The 20,634-nt window shown below is 46.0% G+C and overlaps 1 protein-coding gene and 1 long non-coding RNA gene across 7 annotated transcripts in view; both read right to left on the reverse strand.

Moving 5' to 3' along the window:
• The window catches only part of NOSTRIN (nitric oxide synthase trafficking), a 56,046-nt gene extending 51,950 nt beyond the window's left edge, over positions 1–4,096 (reverse strand). For 3 of the 6 annotated variants that reach the window (XM_077883638.1, XM_077883633.1, XM_077883632.1), the window contains exon 1: positions 3,801–4,076. Coding sequence is in view for 1 of the 6 variants with exons in the window: in XM_077883634.1 (XP_077739760.1) it covers positions 3,801–3,827 (27 nt within the window). In the remaining 5 variants the exon portion in view is untranslated. Of the gene's footprint in view, positions 1–3,800 lie in introns of all 6 variants that reach the window. The other 3 variants (XM_077883635.1, XM_077883634.1, XM_077883636.1) reach the window with 3 other exon arrangements.
• Positions 4,097–17,005: 12,909 nt separating this feature from the next.
• LOC144304507 (uncharacterized) lies at positions 17,006–20,430 on the reverse strand. The gene is made up of 2 exons (XR_013371454.1): positions 19,677–20,430; positions 17,006–17,414 (listed from the first exon to the last, which is right to left on the reverse strand). It is a non-coding gene; the product is annotated as an uncharacterized LOC144304507 (long non-coding RNA).
• Between the last annotated feature and the right edge of the window lie 204 nt (positions 20,431–20,634).

A 20,634-nucleotide genomic window follows, 5' to 3' on the forward strand; every position in this document is an offset into this window, starting at 1 on the left:
TAGAGAAGCCATCAGAAATGCATATATTTATTTATTAATAAATATATAGCTATACATTTATTAATATATAGCTATAAATTAATAAAATTATAGCTATACATTTATTAATAAATGTATAGCTATAAATTAGCTATAAATAGCTAATCAGTATAATTGCACTAAGTTTACTCAGAATAATAGTTACCTTTAAGTGTTATAATCAGTACAAATGGCTTCCTAATGTCATCAACCAGCACAAGAAGTGTTTTCTCTAGTCAAAATCCTATAGAAGGTGAATTTTTGGTGTTCTTTCCCCACCCATTGAATTTTCAAAGTACCCATCCTTTACGCATATTCATTCCAGGAAAAGAACCTACTATTGATCTTACATCTCCATATGCATTTTTATTAACACGCTGTCTCTCCTGGGTCTCATTAATTCCTAGGAAAAAAGTTACGTATTTTTTCCCTGATAAAGGGAGCTCAGGCTAGTGGTGGAATATTTGGGACATTTCTGAGCCCCTAAAAAAACTGTTCACAAAGAAAACTGGTACACACAGGCATTTCCCATTCGGTCTTTAAAAAAATATTTCTGCCCAACATTTGTAAGCAAAATCTGTTGTATAAATGTTGTCATCACCAAAAATGTATCAATCAAAGTAACGGGCATGTGGAATAATTAGATAACTTCTAAACGATATAAAATGCAGTGTATCAACCCTGGATTAGCTGTTCTTTCTGATTTTCTACAATTTGAATAATTAAAATTAAATTCAGTTGTTCCAGAAAAGTTCATTTCTATTCTAGATGGCAGTATGGAGAGTTTTTGGACAGTGATATCCTCATAGTGTTTTTTTTTTTTTAAGATTTTATTTATTTATTCATGAGAGACACAGAGACAGAGGCAGAGAGAGATGCAGGCTTCCTGCAGGGAGCTTGATGCAGGACTCGATCCCAGGACCCCAGAGGTCACAACCTGAGCCTAAGGTTGTGAATTAAGTTAAAACCCATTTAAGCTAAAGCCATTTAACTTAAGTTAAAACCCATTAAAAACCAATTTATATTATATATATTAATAAATAAATAAATAAATAAATAAATATTCAGAATTGAAGTACATTCTAAATTTCTTTTTTTTTTTTTCTGATTGCAGGGGAGGTGGGGGCACAAGGGGAGGGACTGAGCATGGACTTAAGGCCCATCCCAGGACCCAGGGATCCCAACCTGAGCCCGAGGCAGATGCTTAACAGACTGAGCCTCCCAGGTGCCTCTGAAGTAAATTTTAACTTTCAGTTAGAAGTTAGTAGAAACAAAGAGGCCGTGTTTTTCCCATTGAATTTCAGGTAACCACGGATTTCCATACATGGATCCGTGGGGCCGAGAGAGAGGCAGAGACACAAGCAGCTCGGCTAAGCTGTAGCTAAGCTCGGCTTCACGAATGCTGTTCGTGCAGCCCCGGGGAGGGAATGGGACATCTTGCCGGTGGTTAAAGCTTGGGGTTCTTTGCAGTTTCCCCCGAAACCCCCCAGGGTTCAGGAAGCATTCATGGGCAGCCAATTCCTTGGTTTTATTCTGTTGCCAAACTGCAGCTTCATCTTCCTACATTATTCCCCAGCACAAGCTAGAACTGCCCCAGGAAATCAACGTGAACCCTTGAAAATGAAACAATCGCAAATAAACAAAGATTCCAGTTTAGAGGATTTAGAAACCCTGGCTGAAGGGATATCCGCCTCCTCTGGACTCCCACACCACCTTCCATGGGTCTGGGCCCAGAGAGAGAACCTTCAAGCTGTGGGCAAGGAGTCCTCGCGGAGATGCTCAGCCGAGGGGAAAGAACCCCTCAGATCCCTAGGGAGGCCGCATGAGGGGCACCTGGTGGCTCAGCGGTTGAGCTCTGCCTTCAGTCCAGGGCCTGATCCTGGAGTCCCGGGATCAAGTCCCACGTTGGGCTCCCTGCATGGAGCCTGCTTCTCCCTCTGCCTGTGTCTCTGCCTCTCTCTGTGTGTCTCTCATGATTAAATAAATAAAATCTTAAAAAAAAAAAAAAAAATAGAGGGACCACAAGGCTGACCCATGCATGTGGTGATGGGTTATCTTGGGGGCTGCTCAGATGGAATCAGATCTGCTGACCCTGGTCTGAAGGCAGCCTTTGAAAAGGACATTAGGCGACTAGTTGTTGTTGTTGCTGTTAACCGGATCCCAGTTTCTCTCTCTTCTATCTCACTCTTCACATGGTCTTCACTTTCTTCTTTGGTGCCGGTTGGAGCCCAGTTGTTGCCTCCACTTACCCCACCCCTGACTCAACCACCCTTATGCAAAAATACGTCATCAAAGTATCAGTGGGAAGAGAGCAGAGGGGTTAACACTTGGTAAGGCGGCAAATGCAAAGAGAGAAAAATAAACAGCAAATACACAAACAATAGAGACTTAAAAAAAATTATCTGTTCTTACCAGTGGAGAGAAGATTGGGATGGAGGAAATTAAAGGGGAGAATTTTCAGCCTTAAAATCTATATACAGCTATATTGTTGGAATTTGTTTTTGCATCAGACACATATTTACTTTTGTATTTCAAAAAAGTAGACAGAACCTGCTATTTTATCGTCATTATTAATAATAGTAGCCATTCTGCCTTCATCTCATTTAGCTCATGTGATTCATGAACTCCATTTTGTGGGGTGGCACTTACAGCTCCACCTTCTCTAAACCTGTGCTTTGTACATTATATACACAAAAATGAAACTAATAATTCTCTGTCGCTCTTCTTCTTTATGGCTTTATTGCAGCCCTCATTTATGTTTCTCCACAGTTTGTTATTGTTGGGTGTTTTTGTTTTTTTTTTTTTAATAAAACACTTGAGGGATGAATGCAAATCCTTGCTTCCGATGTCACCGATTTTAGTTTTTTGCCACCCTTTCCTGGGCTAACATAACACACTGACGATCGACTATTTGATGTCTACAGTAGATACACCCCCACACGCTTTAATTGCTCCTACTTTCCTAAATTTCATCTCTACTATTGCTGTTAACCTCACACACTATCTCTGGATTTTTGACCAATCTTCTGTTTTGGGTAATACCCCCAGGACTAAACAAACATGTTAGTAAACTTGTCTGAGAACCACTATATGCCAGGCAGAGTGGGGGACCCGTCCTTCCACTTACAGGCTTTGCAATCCTTTTTTTCTTTTTTTTTAAATAAGATTTTATTTATTTATTCATGAGAATACAGAGAGGAGAGAGAGAGGTGGAGACACAGGCAGAGGGAGAAGCAGGCTCCATGCAGGGAGCCCGATGTGGGACTCGATCCCGGGACTCCAGGATCACACCCTGGGCCTAAGGCAGGCGCTAAACCGCTGAGGCACCCGGGCTGCCCAGGCTTTGCAATTCTTGACTCTAAATGACATGGGGAAATAAGCCAAAAGCTTCCACCCTCATTTCATTCTCAGAGCCCCAAATTGGCTGCAGGATCTGAGTATTTGTGTCGCCACTCTACACACGATGTTGGCACCATTGGTGTATATCTTAAGAATGTTTTCCAAACAGCCACCATCTGCAAGCAAGTATGATGCTATACCCACTGGAAGTTTTTCCAACAACATGAGAATAAAAGATGACAATTAACCAGCCCTGTCATTTGCTAGAAAGGATTGTTTTAAATCAAACCGAAGAAAAGCCACAAGACTTTTGTATCACAGCCAATGTCTAAACATGTTTGCCGAATGTCTCAAATTTCTTAAGTTAAAACCCATTAATATACAAACCTCCCCTCTGAGGCCACCCTCTCACCACAGGCGCAAAACCACACTGAGCTACTCACCGAGCAATCTGCCAGTGGGTCCCTCATATTGGAACGTTTGTCCTTCTGTCCTTTTACTTACGTTCCAGCATTCAGCACTCAAGAAACTACAATCAAGGTTGGGTGTGTCCTGGGTTTCCCGTATGCAAAGGGCCTAGAGAACGTCAGTCCTTGTCAAACACCCTGAGGAGGAAGTCCCAGCCCTGGACTTTCATCCCGTTTGTTTCCTGAAAAAGCAAAGAACTGCTCTGGGTCAAGAGAGCTGGACTGAGATGCTGAGAGTGACTTCTGTAAATACTTAGAGCACAGAATATTCGAGTCCTACACTGTGTGACCTCTCGAGAAGGCCCAGAAGCCATCAAGTGTCCCAATAATTCGAGTGTTCGGGGTAGATAGGAGGAAGCATGCTTTCCCGGCCTGCTGTATTTACCACATTTTTAAATTTTCCGTATTTCACGATGCTTTGGCATGTGCGGGCCTTTCAGACCTGGGCAGGGACCGCCCTCCCTACAGTTAGCCAATTCCTGGAGATAGCAAACAACTGGCCTGTGAGCGTGACTTTGATATGCAAACTGACCAATCCTGAGCTCAGACCCCCAACCACCAACTTTATCTAACCCTCACACAGAGTCAATATTCCACCCCCCCCACCCCCACCCCCACAACAAATCACCCCAGGGTCAGGTACTAAACAATTAGGGCCACACCCACAGAACTATGACTGGAGTGCGAAAATGTCTAGAAGAGTCCATCAGAGAGCCAGGTACACACTGACCACTTCACAGGGCCTAACTCAACTCAACCCTCACTCCCAACCCAAGAGGCTAAACTATGAAGTTAGGAAGGATTTTCCTATGTTCACCTTTACTTTTTTTTTTTTTAATTATTACTCAAAAGGGTAAACAGAGCTAGAAATCAACAATCAGCAACTGGTCATTTATTGCTTTCTCTGCACCCAGCTGTCAATCCTCAGATTTCCAGCTGACGGCCTGTTGCCTTTCGGTGGCCATTTGCTGGAATGGGGGCAGCGTTCCTATGACCCCCAGGCCCCGGGTCCGAAAGGAGCTCCACCAGGAGAGCCCTGTGGAACATGCTAGAGCTGCCTGGGGAGGGGGCAAAGTCTGATCATCTGCCCTAGGTATGCAGGCTCCATTCAAATCGGAATGAAGAGGAAGGGGTCACAGAGGAAAGAGAAGCTGCCCTGCAGTCAGAGAGGAGCAGTCCGTGGTCCGGTGCCACGACCCGCACACTGAGCAAGGCTCTCCTCTTAGCTTCTCCCAGGGAAGGTTACCACTGGAGGGTCCAACACTGAGCAGCAGCAGCCAGGGTCTAGAATCCGATAAGCAAGCCGGCGTTCTGAAAGCCGCATAGAGACAGGGTGTCCGCTGAAGTTAATGTGTCATTCGGATTCCCATGGGAGGGCTTCCCTGCCACCAGAGACTGCAGACAAACTGGGCTGGAGCCTTGGTCCCAGGGCCTGGGGCAGCTCAGCATCTTCCTTCTGATTCCAGAGGCCCTGGGTCTCATTTCAGCCACCACTTGGTCCCAAATGGGGAGACTGGCCTCCCTTGCTGGTTTGCACAAGAAACGCCATCACACCACGCTTCCTGGGACCTCTGTGGCCCTTTCAAAGATGGGTAGGGGGTTGTGGCCCCCACACTGCTCACGTGTGTTTCTCCCCGCAGGCTGACCAGCGTTCCCTTCGGCTTCCTGGACACCTGCTAAGCTATCTTCTTGCCACAGTAGCCTTTTCACGACTGTTGTAATGGCAGGCAGCAGGGTGTTTGGGATGAATCTAGACTTAACTAGTTTGGCTATTTGTTGAGCTTTTCAGAGAGGTGTTTGAATCTGGAAAAAATAATAGATATAGATATAGATAATAGATACAGATTTAGAGGGTAGAAAGGATTGTATCAGTTACCCGTTGTCACAATGATGCCGTGTAACAAACAGAAGACCCAGTGGCTTCAAACGGCAGAGACCTTCCTTAGTTTACAAGTCTGTGGTTTAGCTGAGCGGTTCTTCTGGTCTCCCTGGTAGCGCTCACGTGAAAGCAGGTCATCCACACGCCCTGTTGCTCTTGGCTGGGCCTGGCAGCGTATAGCTCCTCGGGGTTCTGCTGGGCAGGTGGTTGGCTGTGGGTTGAGGCAATTTCTCTTCAGCCCGGTCGTTGAACCTGGACTGTTCACAGGGCCTGCTGAGGAGCCGTGAGTGAGTGACAGCACCCAAGGCTTTGGGAGGTGCAGGCTTAGGACTGCCACATCATCCCTTCAGCCATACCCGGCTCTCCAAAGCCAGTCACAGGCACCCCAGAGGCATGGAGGTGGGGGAGGTCCACCCCTGGATATAGAAGAGGCAGCGAATTGGGATTAGGTTCACATTAAATTCGCCAGGATGGTCGGTCAACATTTATTCTTGAATGACTAAGAAGATAAAATAGAAAAGACAGTGGAGGACATGGCTGATATTGGTCATCCTCTCCCTTTCCCCAGTTCAGCCTCAGGGAACATGTTTGGGACTCCAGCAGAGCTTGAGTTGGAGAGAAATAAAGAGTTAATTCTCTAAGGACTCTGGACACAGACTTGGAGATTCATTCTTCCCTCCCACGCTCACCCTGGGGCGGGGGGTAGGGGGGAGGACCAAGTAGCCCAGTAGGTTCTCTATGGTGTCTCCAGCACCCGAGGCTATGACTGGTGAGGCACCTGGGAGTGAGGACATCTGTCTCTGCACCTCTGAGTGGGGCTCCTGACCCCCAGAAATGGTCCAGGGAGACCAGGAGGAAGGAGCTGAGTTCCTGTGCGAGCACGAGGGAGAAGAGCCTTGTAGTTTTGGAATTAATATTATGGGGGAGGAAGCATTTCTGCCCCCTTCAAAGTCCTTCTAGTTGCACTAAGAGTCACACTGACATGAGACAGGATAACAGGAGAAAATCAAATTTAATAGTAGCATACCTGGGATGCCTGGGTGGCTCAATGGTTGAGCGTCTGCCTTCGGCCCAGGGCGTGATCCTGGGGTCCCAGGTTCAAGTCCCACATCGGGCTCCCTGCATGGAGCCTGCTTCTCCCTCTGCCTGTGTCTCTCATGAATAAATAAATAAAATCATTTTTTTAAGAAAAAAAGAATAAAAAAGAGTAAATGTTTGGAAAATCAATGTTTGCTGGGCCGCTCAGGAAGAGTGAAACAGAGAACACTTCAAACAAACAGGGCTTATTAGGCTCCTTCCTGTCTACCATCCCTTGTTCATATCATAATGCAGTCATCTATGGCGATGGCTTTCTTCCTAGAGCGGGTCCTCTACCTAGATTCTTTGAGGCAATTGTGGGGGAAGGTTAAAGAGCTTTTCCTGAATCTGCTGGGTTTTGATTGCTTTTTAACTCAAAATCATCTTCCTGTCAAGTGGCTCATCCTGGGGTGGCCTGTCCTCAGCTCCCATCAAAATTAACATAACTCTGTATCTTTAGGTCCATGAGAACTATATACAGCAAAGCATCTCATGGAAGGTACTAAAATATTTGGTTCCCAAGGCATCCTTTTAAGTTCTTTGTCCTCAGGTTTGTCTCTGGATTACACATATTCTCCGGCTTCTTTCCAGCCCAGTCCTCCAGCCTGACTCCCTTCCTGACTGACACCTCCGATGCTAATCTTCCTGCTTCCTTTCCCTCCTCCACTGAGCATTCGCATGCCTGGCATGGCATCTCTGCAGAGAGAAAACCTGCAGTGGACTCCCTTGGGTCGAGCCTGGAAGCCACTCCACTGTACCCCACTCAACCCATTTTGCACTGTCTCCAAGGGGAGTCAACAACACGAGTAACATTTGTTTGTTTGCTTTTTAAGATTTTTTTATTTACTTATTCATGATAGATATAGAGACAGAGAGAGGCAGAGACACAAGAGGAGGGAGAAGCAGGCTCTATTCCCGGAGCCCGACGTAGGACTCGATCCCGGGACTCCAGGATCACACCCTGGGCCAAAGGCAGGCGCCAAATCGCTGAGCCACCCAGGGATCCCACATTTGTTAACTGCTTATAAGCAGTTGTTGGGCGTTGGTAATTCAGAAACAGGGGCTCAAATGTAATAGAGGGTAAGGGCAATTCATAACTTGCCTTAAAAGTTTCTTTAGAAGCCAAAGCATGTGGGCAGCCCCCATGGCTCGGCGGTTTAGTGCTGCCTTTGGCCTGGGGCATGGTCCTGGGACCCAGGATCGAGTCCCACATCTGGCTCCTTGCAGGGAGCCTGTTTCTCCCTCTGCCTGTGTCTCTGCCTCTCTCTGTGTCTCTTGTGAATAAATAAATAAAATCTTTAAAAAAATGCTTTGGCATGTAAAGAATTGGAAATGGCACAAACATCCATCAGGAGGGACCAGTGCAGCCACTGTGGTAAAAAGTATAAGGTTCCTCCAAAAATTAAAAATAGAAATACCAAGTGATCCAGTGATTTCCTACTAGGTGTTTACCCAAATCAAAACACTAATTCAAAAAGATATATGCTCCCCTATGCTCAATATAGCTTTATTTACAATAGCCAAAATATGAGAGCAACCCGTGTCCACCAATAGATGAATGGATGAAGAAGATGTGGTGTACACACACGCACACACACACAGTGGAATATTAGCCATAAAAAAGAATGAGATCTTGCCATTTGCAACAACATGCTAAATGAAATAAGTCAGATTAAAAAGACAAATATTATATGATTTCACCTATAGGTAGAACCTAAAAGACAGAACAAATGAAAGAACAAAAAAAGGCAGAAGACCCATAAATACAGGAAGGGAAGGGGAATGGGAAGTACAGGCTTCCAGTTATGGCATGAATAGGTATAGGTCACAAGGATGAAAGGCACAGCATAGGGAAGATAGACAATGGCATTATAATAGCCATGTAGGGTGACAGCTGGTAGCTACACTTGTGGAGAGCAGGGCATATCATATAAACTTGTTGAATCAGTATGTTGTACACCTAAAACTAATGTAACATTGTGTGTGAACTGTACTTCAATAAAAAATTAGTTAAACAATATCACAACCTGGTCAAATACTTTATGGGAATATGAGCTCACATTTAGAGGACTTACCATCTGTCAAGTGCTATTCTAACTGCTTTATCATATTAACTTATTTAATCACCATGACAATCATATGAGATAGATCTGTATTCTTTTCATCCTTATAATACATACATGGACACCGAGGCATAGATGTTACCAGCTAAACCCCAAGATCTGACCTTACTGCTGACCTGCTTGTACCCCCCCACTTTTGTCCCACATCTTCCCTTAAGCTCTTCCTTCCAGCTTATCTCTCTCTCTCTCTTTTTTTTTTAAGATTTTATTTATTTATTCATGATAGACACAGAGAGAGAGAGAGGCAGAGACACAGGCAGAGGGAGAAGCAGGCTCCATGCAGGGACCCCGATGTGGGACTTGATCCCGAGTCTCCAGGATCACGCCCTGGGCAGAAGGCAGATATTCAACTGGCTGAGCCACCCAGGCATTCCTCCAGCTTATCTCTTAACTTGGAGAAAGGACCCTATAGGTGTAACATCCCAGAAGGGAAACTGAAACTACCTCTTAAGCAATAACGACTGCGAGAGGAAGAGCTCTGGTGGCCCGGACCACCTGGACCAGTTTTAGCTAAACCCCCAATTCTTGGGTGTGCAGATGAACCATGGGGTGACCTCTGGGATGACCGACAGTACCTTTATCTCAATGTTATACTAAAAACTCTGCCCAAGGAGGAGCACAAGCCTCATTTACATAACGTACAATGTTCCTTAAAGCGCACATGCTACCTTATGCCTGCTTGTGTATAGGAACCCATTCACCCTTGTTCAGGGAGTCATGGCTTTGGAAGTTATTCCCTCATCTCCTTATTGGCTGCAAATAAAGTTTCCTCTCTGTGACAACTCACTTGGTATAGTTTCTCTCTATCGCTCGTAAAAGAGAGAACACATTTTGGTTACACAGGATGGTTAAATGACCTACCCAAGGTCATCAGTCAGTAGTGGTATAGCTGCAATTCATCTGACCTCTAACAGTTCCATGTTTAATTATTACGCTCCACTGCAGGTCAACCCAAACAATGGGATACAAAATACCAAAAATTGAGCATAGAATATGAAATATTTAGTTATAGTACTGACTTAGGAGATAGGTTGCAAAAGAATAAGTATGATTCTAGTTTGATACACATATAATAACAAAAGATCTAGACACATATATGCTAGACAGACAATAGCATATCCCTGAAAGTTGAGACTATGGAAGACTCCTACTTGGCATACTCTTCTGTATAATGTTAAATTTAAATCCAACATGCACTGCTTTAGAGACAAAATAAGACAACACTAGGAGAATAACAGGCTAACTTTAATTTCTAAAAAAGGAAAAACTGGTAAGTGAAAATGCTGTCAGCAAGCCTTGTTTTGTTGGCCTCGCTGACTTTTATTTCTCTCCAAAGCCCAGCTAGTGTTATTTTTCCCAGACACACTACGCTCTTGCCTTTGTATACCATTATCCATCCCACATACCTCTTTTGATTCATTTATCCCATTGAATTGAAATGATTAGTATAATGCTCTGCTTCCCACATTCCTCAGCCAGCTTTTTATAACCAAGTGCCTGGAGCAAGGAAATGTTCAATAAATACTTGTTTTCATTTCACTGGATTCCATACTGAGAAACTGGCCTCATTAGCTAGTTCCTTTCCATTGACAAGACAGGGAACGTTGCTGATGGGCAGCCCTAGATCTTCAGTTCTCAGGAAGCGGAGTTCAAAACATTGAGGCTGAAGATAAGTGTGACCTTCTGGGCAGGAACTCTAAAATGGGAAATGGCCCCAGTGCACTTGGGAATCTCTGACACTCTTATTAAAAATGGCCTTGACAAACAGGAAACTGAGAAGGAATCAAAAGAATCCCCAGGGGCCACTTAGAGAACTTTCTTGGAGATTTATTGGTTAAAAAGATATCAACAGATGAGATAAGAGTCTTAGAACCAAAGATAAAATCAGGGTGGCCCCATGCTAAGAATACATTTGAGAAACCTGAAGTCTAAAATGAACTAAGTTTTGAAAACTTTGCTGAGAATGTTCACTATTTCCACAGCAAGGGGAATGTAGAGGGACAGCCCCTGAGCTTGGGACAGCTGACCTGTGTCCCCAATGACAGAGCCAACAGGAAGGCTGAGCCAGGCTGCCAGGTTCTAGAGGTTACCAGGTCAGGCAGAGAGGCTGGCCGCCGAGCACCAATCTTCAAAGCACCTTGACATAGCTCGCCACGGCCATCCCAATTCTGAGTCCTGGACGAAGCCTACTCCCTGGCCTGTTCGAGCCGACTGAGGACCAGTACTATCTTTGCTGCCGTACCAGGCACTTGAGAACCACGGACAGCATTTACGAGACATGACATCACTCCCACCCATCGGCCTCAGAGAGCAGCGTGGAAGCAATCTCGTTCTGACTAAATTACTTTTTATTTTTAGTCTCTGGTTGCTTCAGTGATTAGTTTGCTTAATTTCCATATCTTCCCAAAGCTGAAAAATACATTTCTAAAGCCTTGCCTTAATGCATACATTAAAAAAAAAAAAAAAAAGTAACTTTGCCCAAACCCTCAGGATGGGAGAAAAAAAAAATCTAATTTAGAAGCGCTAATGAGTGTTTTACACTGTAACAGGAGCAGGGATGCACATAGAGATACTGTTATTGTTGACAGCCAGCCGGATTTGTAGCATCTCAGGTAACTCTTATGCTCAGTTTCTATTAATTATATCATATTTTAAAAATTGCAAAAATAGGTGTTTTACCACTTTCCACATCGTAAAAATACCTAATTTTCAATCAAAGTCCAAATTGTCATAAGTAACTTTATAAACACAAACTAGCCTTGCATTCAGTGTGCTAGGGCGAATGGTCACTGTGCACGTCCGAGTTTCATATATATTCATTTAAAATCTCCAGGTGTTAATAGAGAATAAAGATGAAACTAAATAGACCAAATTGCCTAAAACAAATTAGCATACGTTTACTTTTCCTTAATAAACCATAGGAAATGAAGACTAATGGACAACTAATTAATAGTCGAGTCATCCTACAACTATGATCAATGGCTTTAGCTTAAAAAAAAAAGCATAAGAAGAATATTTTACAAATGCAGATTAATCCAAATTATATTACAGCTTCATCTGATCACCTATGTTAATATTCATGTGACATTACTTACATTTTTCTAAGCTCACCTAGGGCCAGTCTTAGAGATTTCAATTAATATGCACATCGGAATGGCCAGTATAGGGCTGCTTTAATCTCCATTTGGCAGCTTTGCATATGTAAATAAAACACCACCTGCGGGATTTATTTGCCTTTCCCCCTTGGTTGCATATCCAGGCTATAAATCATCAATTTATAGTTATTTCCTATAAATCACTGCCAGATTATGAAGATAGCATCTCAGAAAGAAAACAAAAGTACTCCACATGGTTATTGTGATTACTTTTGTACCAGGAGCTGAGGAGCTGGAGATGGGCATGGAGAGCAGAGGGAGCTTTACACATCTGGAATTTTATAGGATGTGCTTGCATTATCTATTTCACGAGTATGCACTAACTTCTTTTCTTTTTTTTTTTATACACTAATTTCTTTGTCAAAGCCACCGCATACCTCTGGGACGGAGGGCACACAGTGTTTGGAGCACGTTTACTCAGAATTTAGGATTTTGGCTGCTTGTTTAAAAAACTGCCCCTGCTGTCTTCCTACTCAAATTTTTTAACCCCTTAGTCAGCTTCTCCCACAACTCTTCTGAAATGGTTCTCCAGAAAAGTCACTATTTTTGTCATTTTGCATCTCTGTAGCATTTTATAAATTGATAATTCATTGATGATTACTCACTCACTCACTCACTCACTCACTCACTCAGTGAGGTCTTTCTGTAGCTCCCTGTGTACATTATGAGGTGTACAAAGATGAACAAGCTCTAATCCCTCTTTCATGGAACTCAATATGATGAAGAAGGTTATATTACACTGTGATAGATTATTTTTTTAATGTTATTTATTCATTCATGAGAGACACAGAGAGAGAGAGGCAGAGACACAGGCAGAGGGAGAAGGAGGCTCCCTGCAGGGAGCCCGATATGGGACTCGATCCCTGGACCTCTGGATCACACCCTTAGGCCCAGAGGTGAAGGCAAATACTCAGCCACTGAGCCATCCAGATGCCCCCCACTGTGACAGATTATATAAAAGAGACACAGGCAGAGGGAGAAGCAGGCTCCATGCAGGGAGCCAGATGTGGGACTCGATCCCGGCACTCTGGGATCACGCCCTGGGCTGAAAGGAAGCGCTAAACCGCTGAGCCACCCAGGGATCCCAAGTTGAGGCATTATTAAAGATGATTTCTTATTACACGTATAAGGCATCAATGAATACAACTATTGTAATTCAAAAACTTGCAAAAGCTAACACAACTTCTCTACTCACGAAACAATTTAGAATTCTTGAGAAGTTTTAGCTAATGTATTTTCTTCTTTCACTTAAATTTCCCTTTAATAGGGCTGAGGGAGACATTTTATATTATTAGTTCATTGCCCTTGGAACTCAAGGATGGTATTCTCATTTTTAAAAAGTATCCTTACTGCATCTAATTATCTGAAAATTTCTCGAGATAGTATTAGGGTTTTGAAAACAAACATATTGATTTTAAAAATTATCTCAAAGTTACAGGCAAGTTGCAAGTTCACAGAATTTTTTCCTTTTTTTTTTTACATCTTAATATTTAGTATGTATTTACTACAAACAAGAACATTCTTCAACAAAACCACAACACAACCATCAAAGGCAGGAAATTAACATTGATTTATTACCACAATCTACTCCTCGGTTCCACCAATTGTCCTAATTACGTTCTCTATGGCAACAGGATCCAACTCCCAATCCTGCGTTGCGTTCAGTTGTCACGTCTCTTTAGTGTCTCCTTCACCCCGAAAGGTTTTCAGTCTTTGGTTGACTTTCATGCCATTGACACATTTGAAGATCGGCAGTTAATTATTCAGTAGAATGGCCCTCATTTTGCATTTGTCTGGTATGTGCCTCTTTGGCAGGAATGTCACAGAAGTGATGCTGCTCCCTTATTACATCCAATCAAGGGACTCATGATTTCATTTGTCCCATTACTGATGGCAGTCACTTGATTAAGATGGTGTCTGCCAGTAAAATCTGGCTGTAAAATCACTACTTTCACCTTTGCGGTTAATAAATATTTTGTAGGGAGTTATCACGAAACTATGCAAACATCTTGTTCCTCATCAAACTTTGGGTTCATTCATTTATTAATTTATATGAAGTCACAGTTTCCCTTTTTATTCGGTGCAGGATAATCAGTTGCTAGGATTAATTTTGGGGCACAAACGGCTCAGATTTGGCCAGTGAGGGGGCACTGCACCTTGGTTTTGTGTCCTTACACCATTTTCCCATCATTTTTGGAGCACTTTCTTGCTTTCTGGCTCAAAAAAAAATCCCTTTCAGTCTGTGCTTTCCTGCCCTGTCCTCAATTAGGCCACTTCTTCCAAGGAGGCCGGTTCCTTTTAGTGGAAAATGGACTTAGGATGGATTAGAAACCAAGACGGGGGTCCTCGGTGCGCTCCCTGGGGAGGCAGTGATGGCAGGCCCTCGGGGGGACAGCTAGGGAGTATAGGGGGACCCACTCCCATGTTCATCCGGATGTGCTTACGTCAGCACCTCTATTGATAGCCACCTATATGTTGACAGCCATGACTTAACCTGGGTACTTATAATAATTTTAATCCAATACTAAATTTAGTCCGTTTTCTCCCCCTCCATGTATGTATTCCCTTTTCTAGGGGTGAGAAACTGACTTCGATTATCCTTAATATATTATGTGTTTGTTCAATTCCCCTGCACGCAGGGATTGTCCCACTGCAGCCACTCTGACTTTCCATGGCCTGACTCCCCATGCCAGGCCGCTCCTCGGCAGCACGCCCGCATCATCCTGCTTAGGCTCGACTCATGTTGGGCCTCCCTCTGGACACCCTCTTCACCCCACCCTGATTCTCCATGCTCTACTATCCTCCTCTGCTGACACTTCCATAACCCCACCTGGCCCCCAGCACTCCACTCTGGGCCACCACGAGTCCCTCACCTGCCAGAAACAACCACTCTGCTTTGCCCCATCCCAAAGCTTTGCAACTGAACAGTTCTGGAAGAGGAGGGAGGGAGAGAGAAAGAGGCAGAGGGAGGCTGAGCATTATCATTAACATAGTGCGTTTCTTCCTATCTTTGTCATCACAGAGCTCGTTCCTGGCTTACCTTGTTCCTCTGTCCCTCTAGTGTAGACATGTCCCGAGGTTCTGCTCTAGTAGGCAAGGGAGAAATGCCTCAAATTCAAAATGTAAAAATTAGCTCATTTTTTTTCCTTCCAAAACTTCTTTAGCTTCCTGAAACTCCTATTTCTGTAACTATATATGTTCATTCTACTAGCACGTCTTGAGTGCTTACTATGTAGCAAATGTGTTGGCTAAGGATCCAGATAGAAAAAGCAAGTTCTTTGCCCTCAAGATGCTTATAATCAAGGGAGGGGGACTGTGATAAACACTCTGATGGAGTCCAATGACTGCACCTTTTCTTCCTTAGGAAAAGCACCTCATTCCAAGTGACAAAGGCTTTCTGAGAGGAGGAATCCCTAAGTTAATCTTGAAGGCCATATGAGAGTTAGCTCGATGGAAAAGAGGACAAAGGTCTTTGAGGCAGAGTGAGGCTTATGTGCTGGAGATGTCACATGGCACAGCCCAGTTGAGACCACAGACTTGGAACCTGGGTTGAGGGCCGTGGGGAGGGATGAAGATAGAGTGAAGGGTATCAGTGGTCAGGCCACGAAGAACCAGAGGCTATGCTATGGGATTTCCTGGTCCACACCATGCCCTCTGTCTGAAACACCCTTCCTCTTCCCATCTGACTCATTCAAATTCATTTTTTTAAAGATTTTATTTATTTATTCATGAGAGACATATATAGAGAGAGGCAGAGACACAGACAGAGGGAGAAGCAGGCTCCATGCAGGGAGCCCGATGTGGGACTCGATCCCGGGACTCCAGGATCACACCCTGGGCTGAAGGCAGGCACTTAACCGCTGAGCCACCCGGGCTGCCCACCAAATTCATTTTTGGCTTTCTCCTTGAAATCTTTCTCATCTGATTCTGAAGCAACTTCTCTCTCCTCCAAAATTTCCTGGCAATCACTATCCTAACAATAGATTTGATATGATGATGATAATAATGTTATGTCTGTAGAGTAATTATCATTTTCAAGAACCCTTTGCCTTCATCATGAAGTTTGATCTGCATAACCGACCAGGTATCATTTCCTTCAGAGCCACCTTGGCCTATTAAAGCTACCAGCGCTCGTGCTCAGCCTCTCTGACCAGCTTGAGAGTCCCTTCGGTCCGCAACTCTGCCTCTGGCTTCCCTGCATCTCTCACGACGCCTAACACAGCAACGTCTCGTGGACCGCTGGTGCTCAGTACATGCGCTGGCTGCATCTTGATGTGCCTCCTCTCGAATCCATTAGCATCGTGGTTGTGTGTGTTTCCAGCCGGCATGGTAGGAACCGTTCACACGTCCTCAGAAATGACTTCTAAGTGAATAACGAAGAAACGGCAGCCCTGGGAGTTTAGCAAGTCAGAGCTCTGTTCTATAAACAGTCTAGTGCCTTCAACACACAGAAAAAAACCACTATTTTTTCAAACTCCAGGGACTCTTTTGAGCTCCTCTTTAGGGATATGGCTCCAAATGGCCTAGCATCCTACATACACATTGTTTGCTGGCTGGCTAACTGGGTAGTTAGTAGCATCCTGCGTCAGCAAAACTAACCGCAGCCAAGAGTTTAATCCTGATGAATCTAATTAACTGCTATGACTCCCAAAGAGAAGAGTTGGTGGCCGCCCTTTTATTTCCAGTATCTTTCTCATCTGTAGTACCCCATCCCTCACTCACCCCACCCCTAGGAGTTCTTCCCTGTGAGATTTCCAGCTCATTCTTAAAACCCAAAGCACTACTCTGGGAAACGAACTAGGGGTGGTGGAAGGGGAGGTGGGCGTGGGGTGGGGGTGACTGGGTGACGGGCACTGAGTGGGGCACTTGATGGGATGAGCACTGGGTGTTATTCTATATGTTGGCAAATTGAACACCAATAAAAAATAAATTTATTAAAAAATAAAATAAAATAAGACGCCTAAGTGCCAATTTTATTAAAACAAACAAACAAACAAACAAACAAAAAAACAACCCCAAAGCACTAAAGAACTAGTTTCACAACCTGCATATCATCATCTATCCTTCTCGTCTGCAATGAACTGAATTCTTGAACTGCTTGAATTGATGCCTTGTGTTCTGGGCTGTTCTTTGACCCTTGCAAGCTCCCTGGGTTAGGTTGGAGAAGAAGGTGTCTGTTTCGTGAACTGGAATAAGACGGTGAACTTTGGCAATTGAATTCAGTCACTGATGTATTAGATTTATTGAAGATATTTTTTTCTGAGAAGGTCTCCTGGCGTAGTTGAGAGCACTAAACATCATAATCTCGAAGAGAGAGAAAATAGGGATGAAAACCACAGGGGTGGAAGTCTGAGATCTGTAAGGAAAATTAAAGGAGGTAGATAAGAAAAAAGCCAAAGACAATTCAAACGCAGTAGGAATCTAAGCAGCCTTCAGAGACAAATGCAAACAGTGGAAGAAGCATAATGTACTAGGAAGGTATGTATAAGTTTTGAGATCAATTGGGTCTGGGTCAAATCTCAACTCTACTGCTTGCGAGTAGGGTGACAGACATGAGGTCACTTGACTTTTTTGAGCCATAGTCCCTGTGTCCATAGGTTACAAGTGGTGCCGGTGTGCAGGTAAATGTTTAATGACCGGCTTACCCAAATAAATAAACCCATGAATAAAATCCTGATTTGCTGGGAAACCTGGGTGGCTCAGTGGTTAAGGGTCCACTTCAGCTCAGTTTGTGATTCCTGGGTCCTGGGATCAAGTCCCGATTCAGGCTCCCCATGGGGAGCCTGCTTCTCCCTCTGCCTGTGTCTCTGTCTCTCTCTCTCCCTCTGTGTCTCTCATGACTAAATAAATAAAATCTTAAAAAAAAAAACAAACCTGATTTGTAGCCTTTGCTGATTCCCATGGAGTAAATACTCTCACCACGGCGGATCTCAAGTTACCAACGCTACGGCACTGAACACAGAATTAGGAAGAAATGCCTAGTAGCACATCACCTTGAGTATTTCCATCAAGCACATACCATATGTGTAAATACCTCAAGAGCATAAGCAGTGGGAAAATGTAGGAAAGTAATTAGATGGTTTTGAGTATTACCTAAATTTTTAGATATAATTAAAAATCATAAGTTTGTATAATTTCTAATAATGTTAGTGTAATAACCAGCTTGCAGAATTTCAGAATATTAAACAATAAGTTGATACAGCTTTGTTCGGGCCACTGTTACGGCGCTTTCAGCTGTGCTTCGATGTTAATGAATTAATAATATGTATTAAAACGTCTTTAAACAGGGCAGCCCGGGTGGCTCAGCGGTTCAGTGCCGCCTTCAGCCCAGGGTGTGACCCTGGAGACCAGGGATCGAGTCCCACGTCGGGCTCCCTGCGTGGAGCCTGCTTCTCCCTCGGCCTGTGTCTCTGCCCCCCTCTCTCTCTCTCTCTCTGTGTGTCTCATAAATAAATAAAATCTTTAAAATAAATAAATGAAATGTCTTTAAACAGAAGCTTGGATAAAACAAGGTTATATCTTGATTTTTTGATAAAAATGTCATGACCAGAGGGTTATGGGAACCTAAGCCTGTATTTCTCATGGAAGCGATGCCTCACGGAGGCTTTCTAGAAGGTCACCACTGCGAATAGCAAGAGTGAGGTGCATCTGCCTTTTTGGGGTCGGCTTGGTTGGGTGGCTGTGCTGGGCCGGATGCCCGCCAGGGGGTCGCCACCGCACTTCCCGTGCCCAGGGGGTGGTGGGGGTGGTGGGGTGAGGTGGGGGGTGGTGGGGTGAAGGGGTTGGGGGGTGGTGGGGTAGGGGGGCGAGGGGGTGCTGTGCCCAGCCACGCAGGCTGGGAGCCCTGCGAACAGTGAGCATTGTCCGAGGCTCGCCTCCTCCATGTGATCACCCACCAGCCCCCCGACCCTGGGGTGCCCAGGGCCACCCGGGAAGGGCGCTAAGCAGCAACAGGAAAGAACGACATTCAGCCGGGGAGTCCGGCCGCTCCCTCGGGTCCCCCTGCCCATGAGGGCCCATCTGTCAGCGGTTTTCCGGCCACTTTCCTCCGAGGCCCCCGAAGCCTTTCCTCCCGGGGCTCGTCACCTCCTCAGCAGAAGCTTCCACCCCTCGTCCTCTGCTCGGACTTCGTTCACTGCCTGTGGGTTGAACCCTCAGGAGCCCTTAGTCCTTCCTGCTTCCAGTGGCCACCTGCTGCCCACGGCCCAGCCCGCTGTGTGGCCCTGTGCACCCCCGCGCGCCCCACCGGGCCCCACCCCAAGAGGCTGGAGCCCTTCTTTCCATCGCGGTGGGGCCGGGCCTATGTCTCCCTCCTTCAGGACGGCGACCCCCCGGGCTATGCTGCTCCCTGCTTGGATTCCTGAAAGGACTCCCATTACTCTTATTCCTAGAACTTGCTCCCCTCCCGCGGGAGACAGGCCTTATATGATCCGACCCTTCCTAACTCCCAACGCTGTCACCCACGCTCTCGCCTTTGTTTCTTCTGCTTCATCACATCGGCCCTCTTGCTGCTCCTTGAGCCTCCGGCGTGTCCCCCCTTGGAGCCTTTGTGCTCAGGGCCCGCTGCCCCGCGTGACCGCTCAGGGCCGGCCCACGCAGCCGGTGTAGGCCCGCTCACCTGTCCCTGGGGGGTCAGAGGGCCCGTCCGAAGAGCCCCGGCCGTCACCGTGCAACGCTGTGTTGCTTCACTAATTTTGCTCTTGCTCCCAGTGCGAAATCGCCTGGCGGGGCGGGCTCTCCCCGGGGCCGCAGGGCCCAGCCCGCCGCCTGCGCCCGGGAGCTGGGATCGCGGCTTTGGAGGGGCAGGGGTCCCTTCCCCCCGGCTCTGTGTGGGCACATCCCGAGGGCCCCGGCAGGAGGCTGCACACGTGACTCACGGCTTATGGCAGAAGACGGAGGATGCGGACTTTCTGCGATTAACAGCACCCTTGAAACTTTGGTTTGTCCCTTTTTGTCGGAAAAATGAGACTAGCATGAAAATCACATCAGCGGTGAAAAGGAAAGAGGCGGGTGAGGTAAAGTGAAGCCTTCCGGGGAGCCCGACCCAGTAGGAGCGGCACCCGCGAAAGGAGGGCTGGGGCGCAGGCGGGGACGCGGAGCGAGACCCCTGACCGTGCAGCCCCGCCTCAGCACCGGCACCGGAGGTCCTGGGTTCAAGGCTCCCGGTCTGCGGTCTGGGTTCCGCGGCCCGAACAACTAGCCCTCACGCTTTTTGTTTTTTGCTTTTTTTTTTGCTTTCTTTCTCTTCCTAGGTCGTCTGTCGCACGAAAGCAGAAAGCACACCCGTGCTCGCCACCCTGTGTCTTCAGGGCCCGGAAGGATTCCCGGCGCCCTGGGGTCCCCCGCGGGGGCGCGAGGGCGGCGCGAGGGCGCAGGCGCGAGCCGAAGCCTGGCTGCTCGCTGGAGCCTTGGCCACAAACGGCCCTGCCGTGCACACGGCCCCACGGTGCACACGGCCCCGCCGTACAATATCCCCGCCGTGCACGCGGCCCCACCATGCACACGGCCCCACGGTGCACACGGCCCCGCCGTACAATATCCCCGCCGTGCACGCGGCCCCGCCGTTCAAGTCAAAC

The sequence above is a fragment of the Canis aureus genome, chromosome 34 (assembly GCF_053574225.1).
Source record: "Canis aureus isolate CA01 chromosome 34, VMU_Caureus_v.1.0, whole genome shotgun sequence".
NCBI lineage: Eukaryota > Metazoa > Chordata > Mammalia > Carnivora > Canidae > Canis > Canis aureus.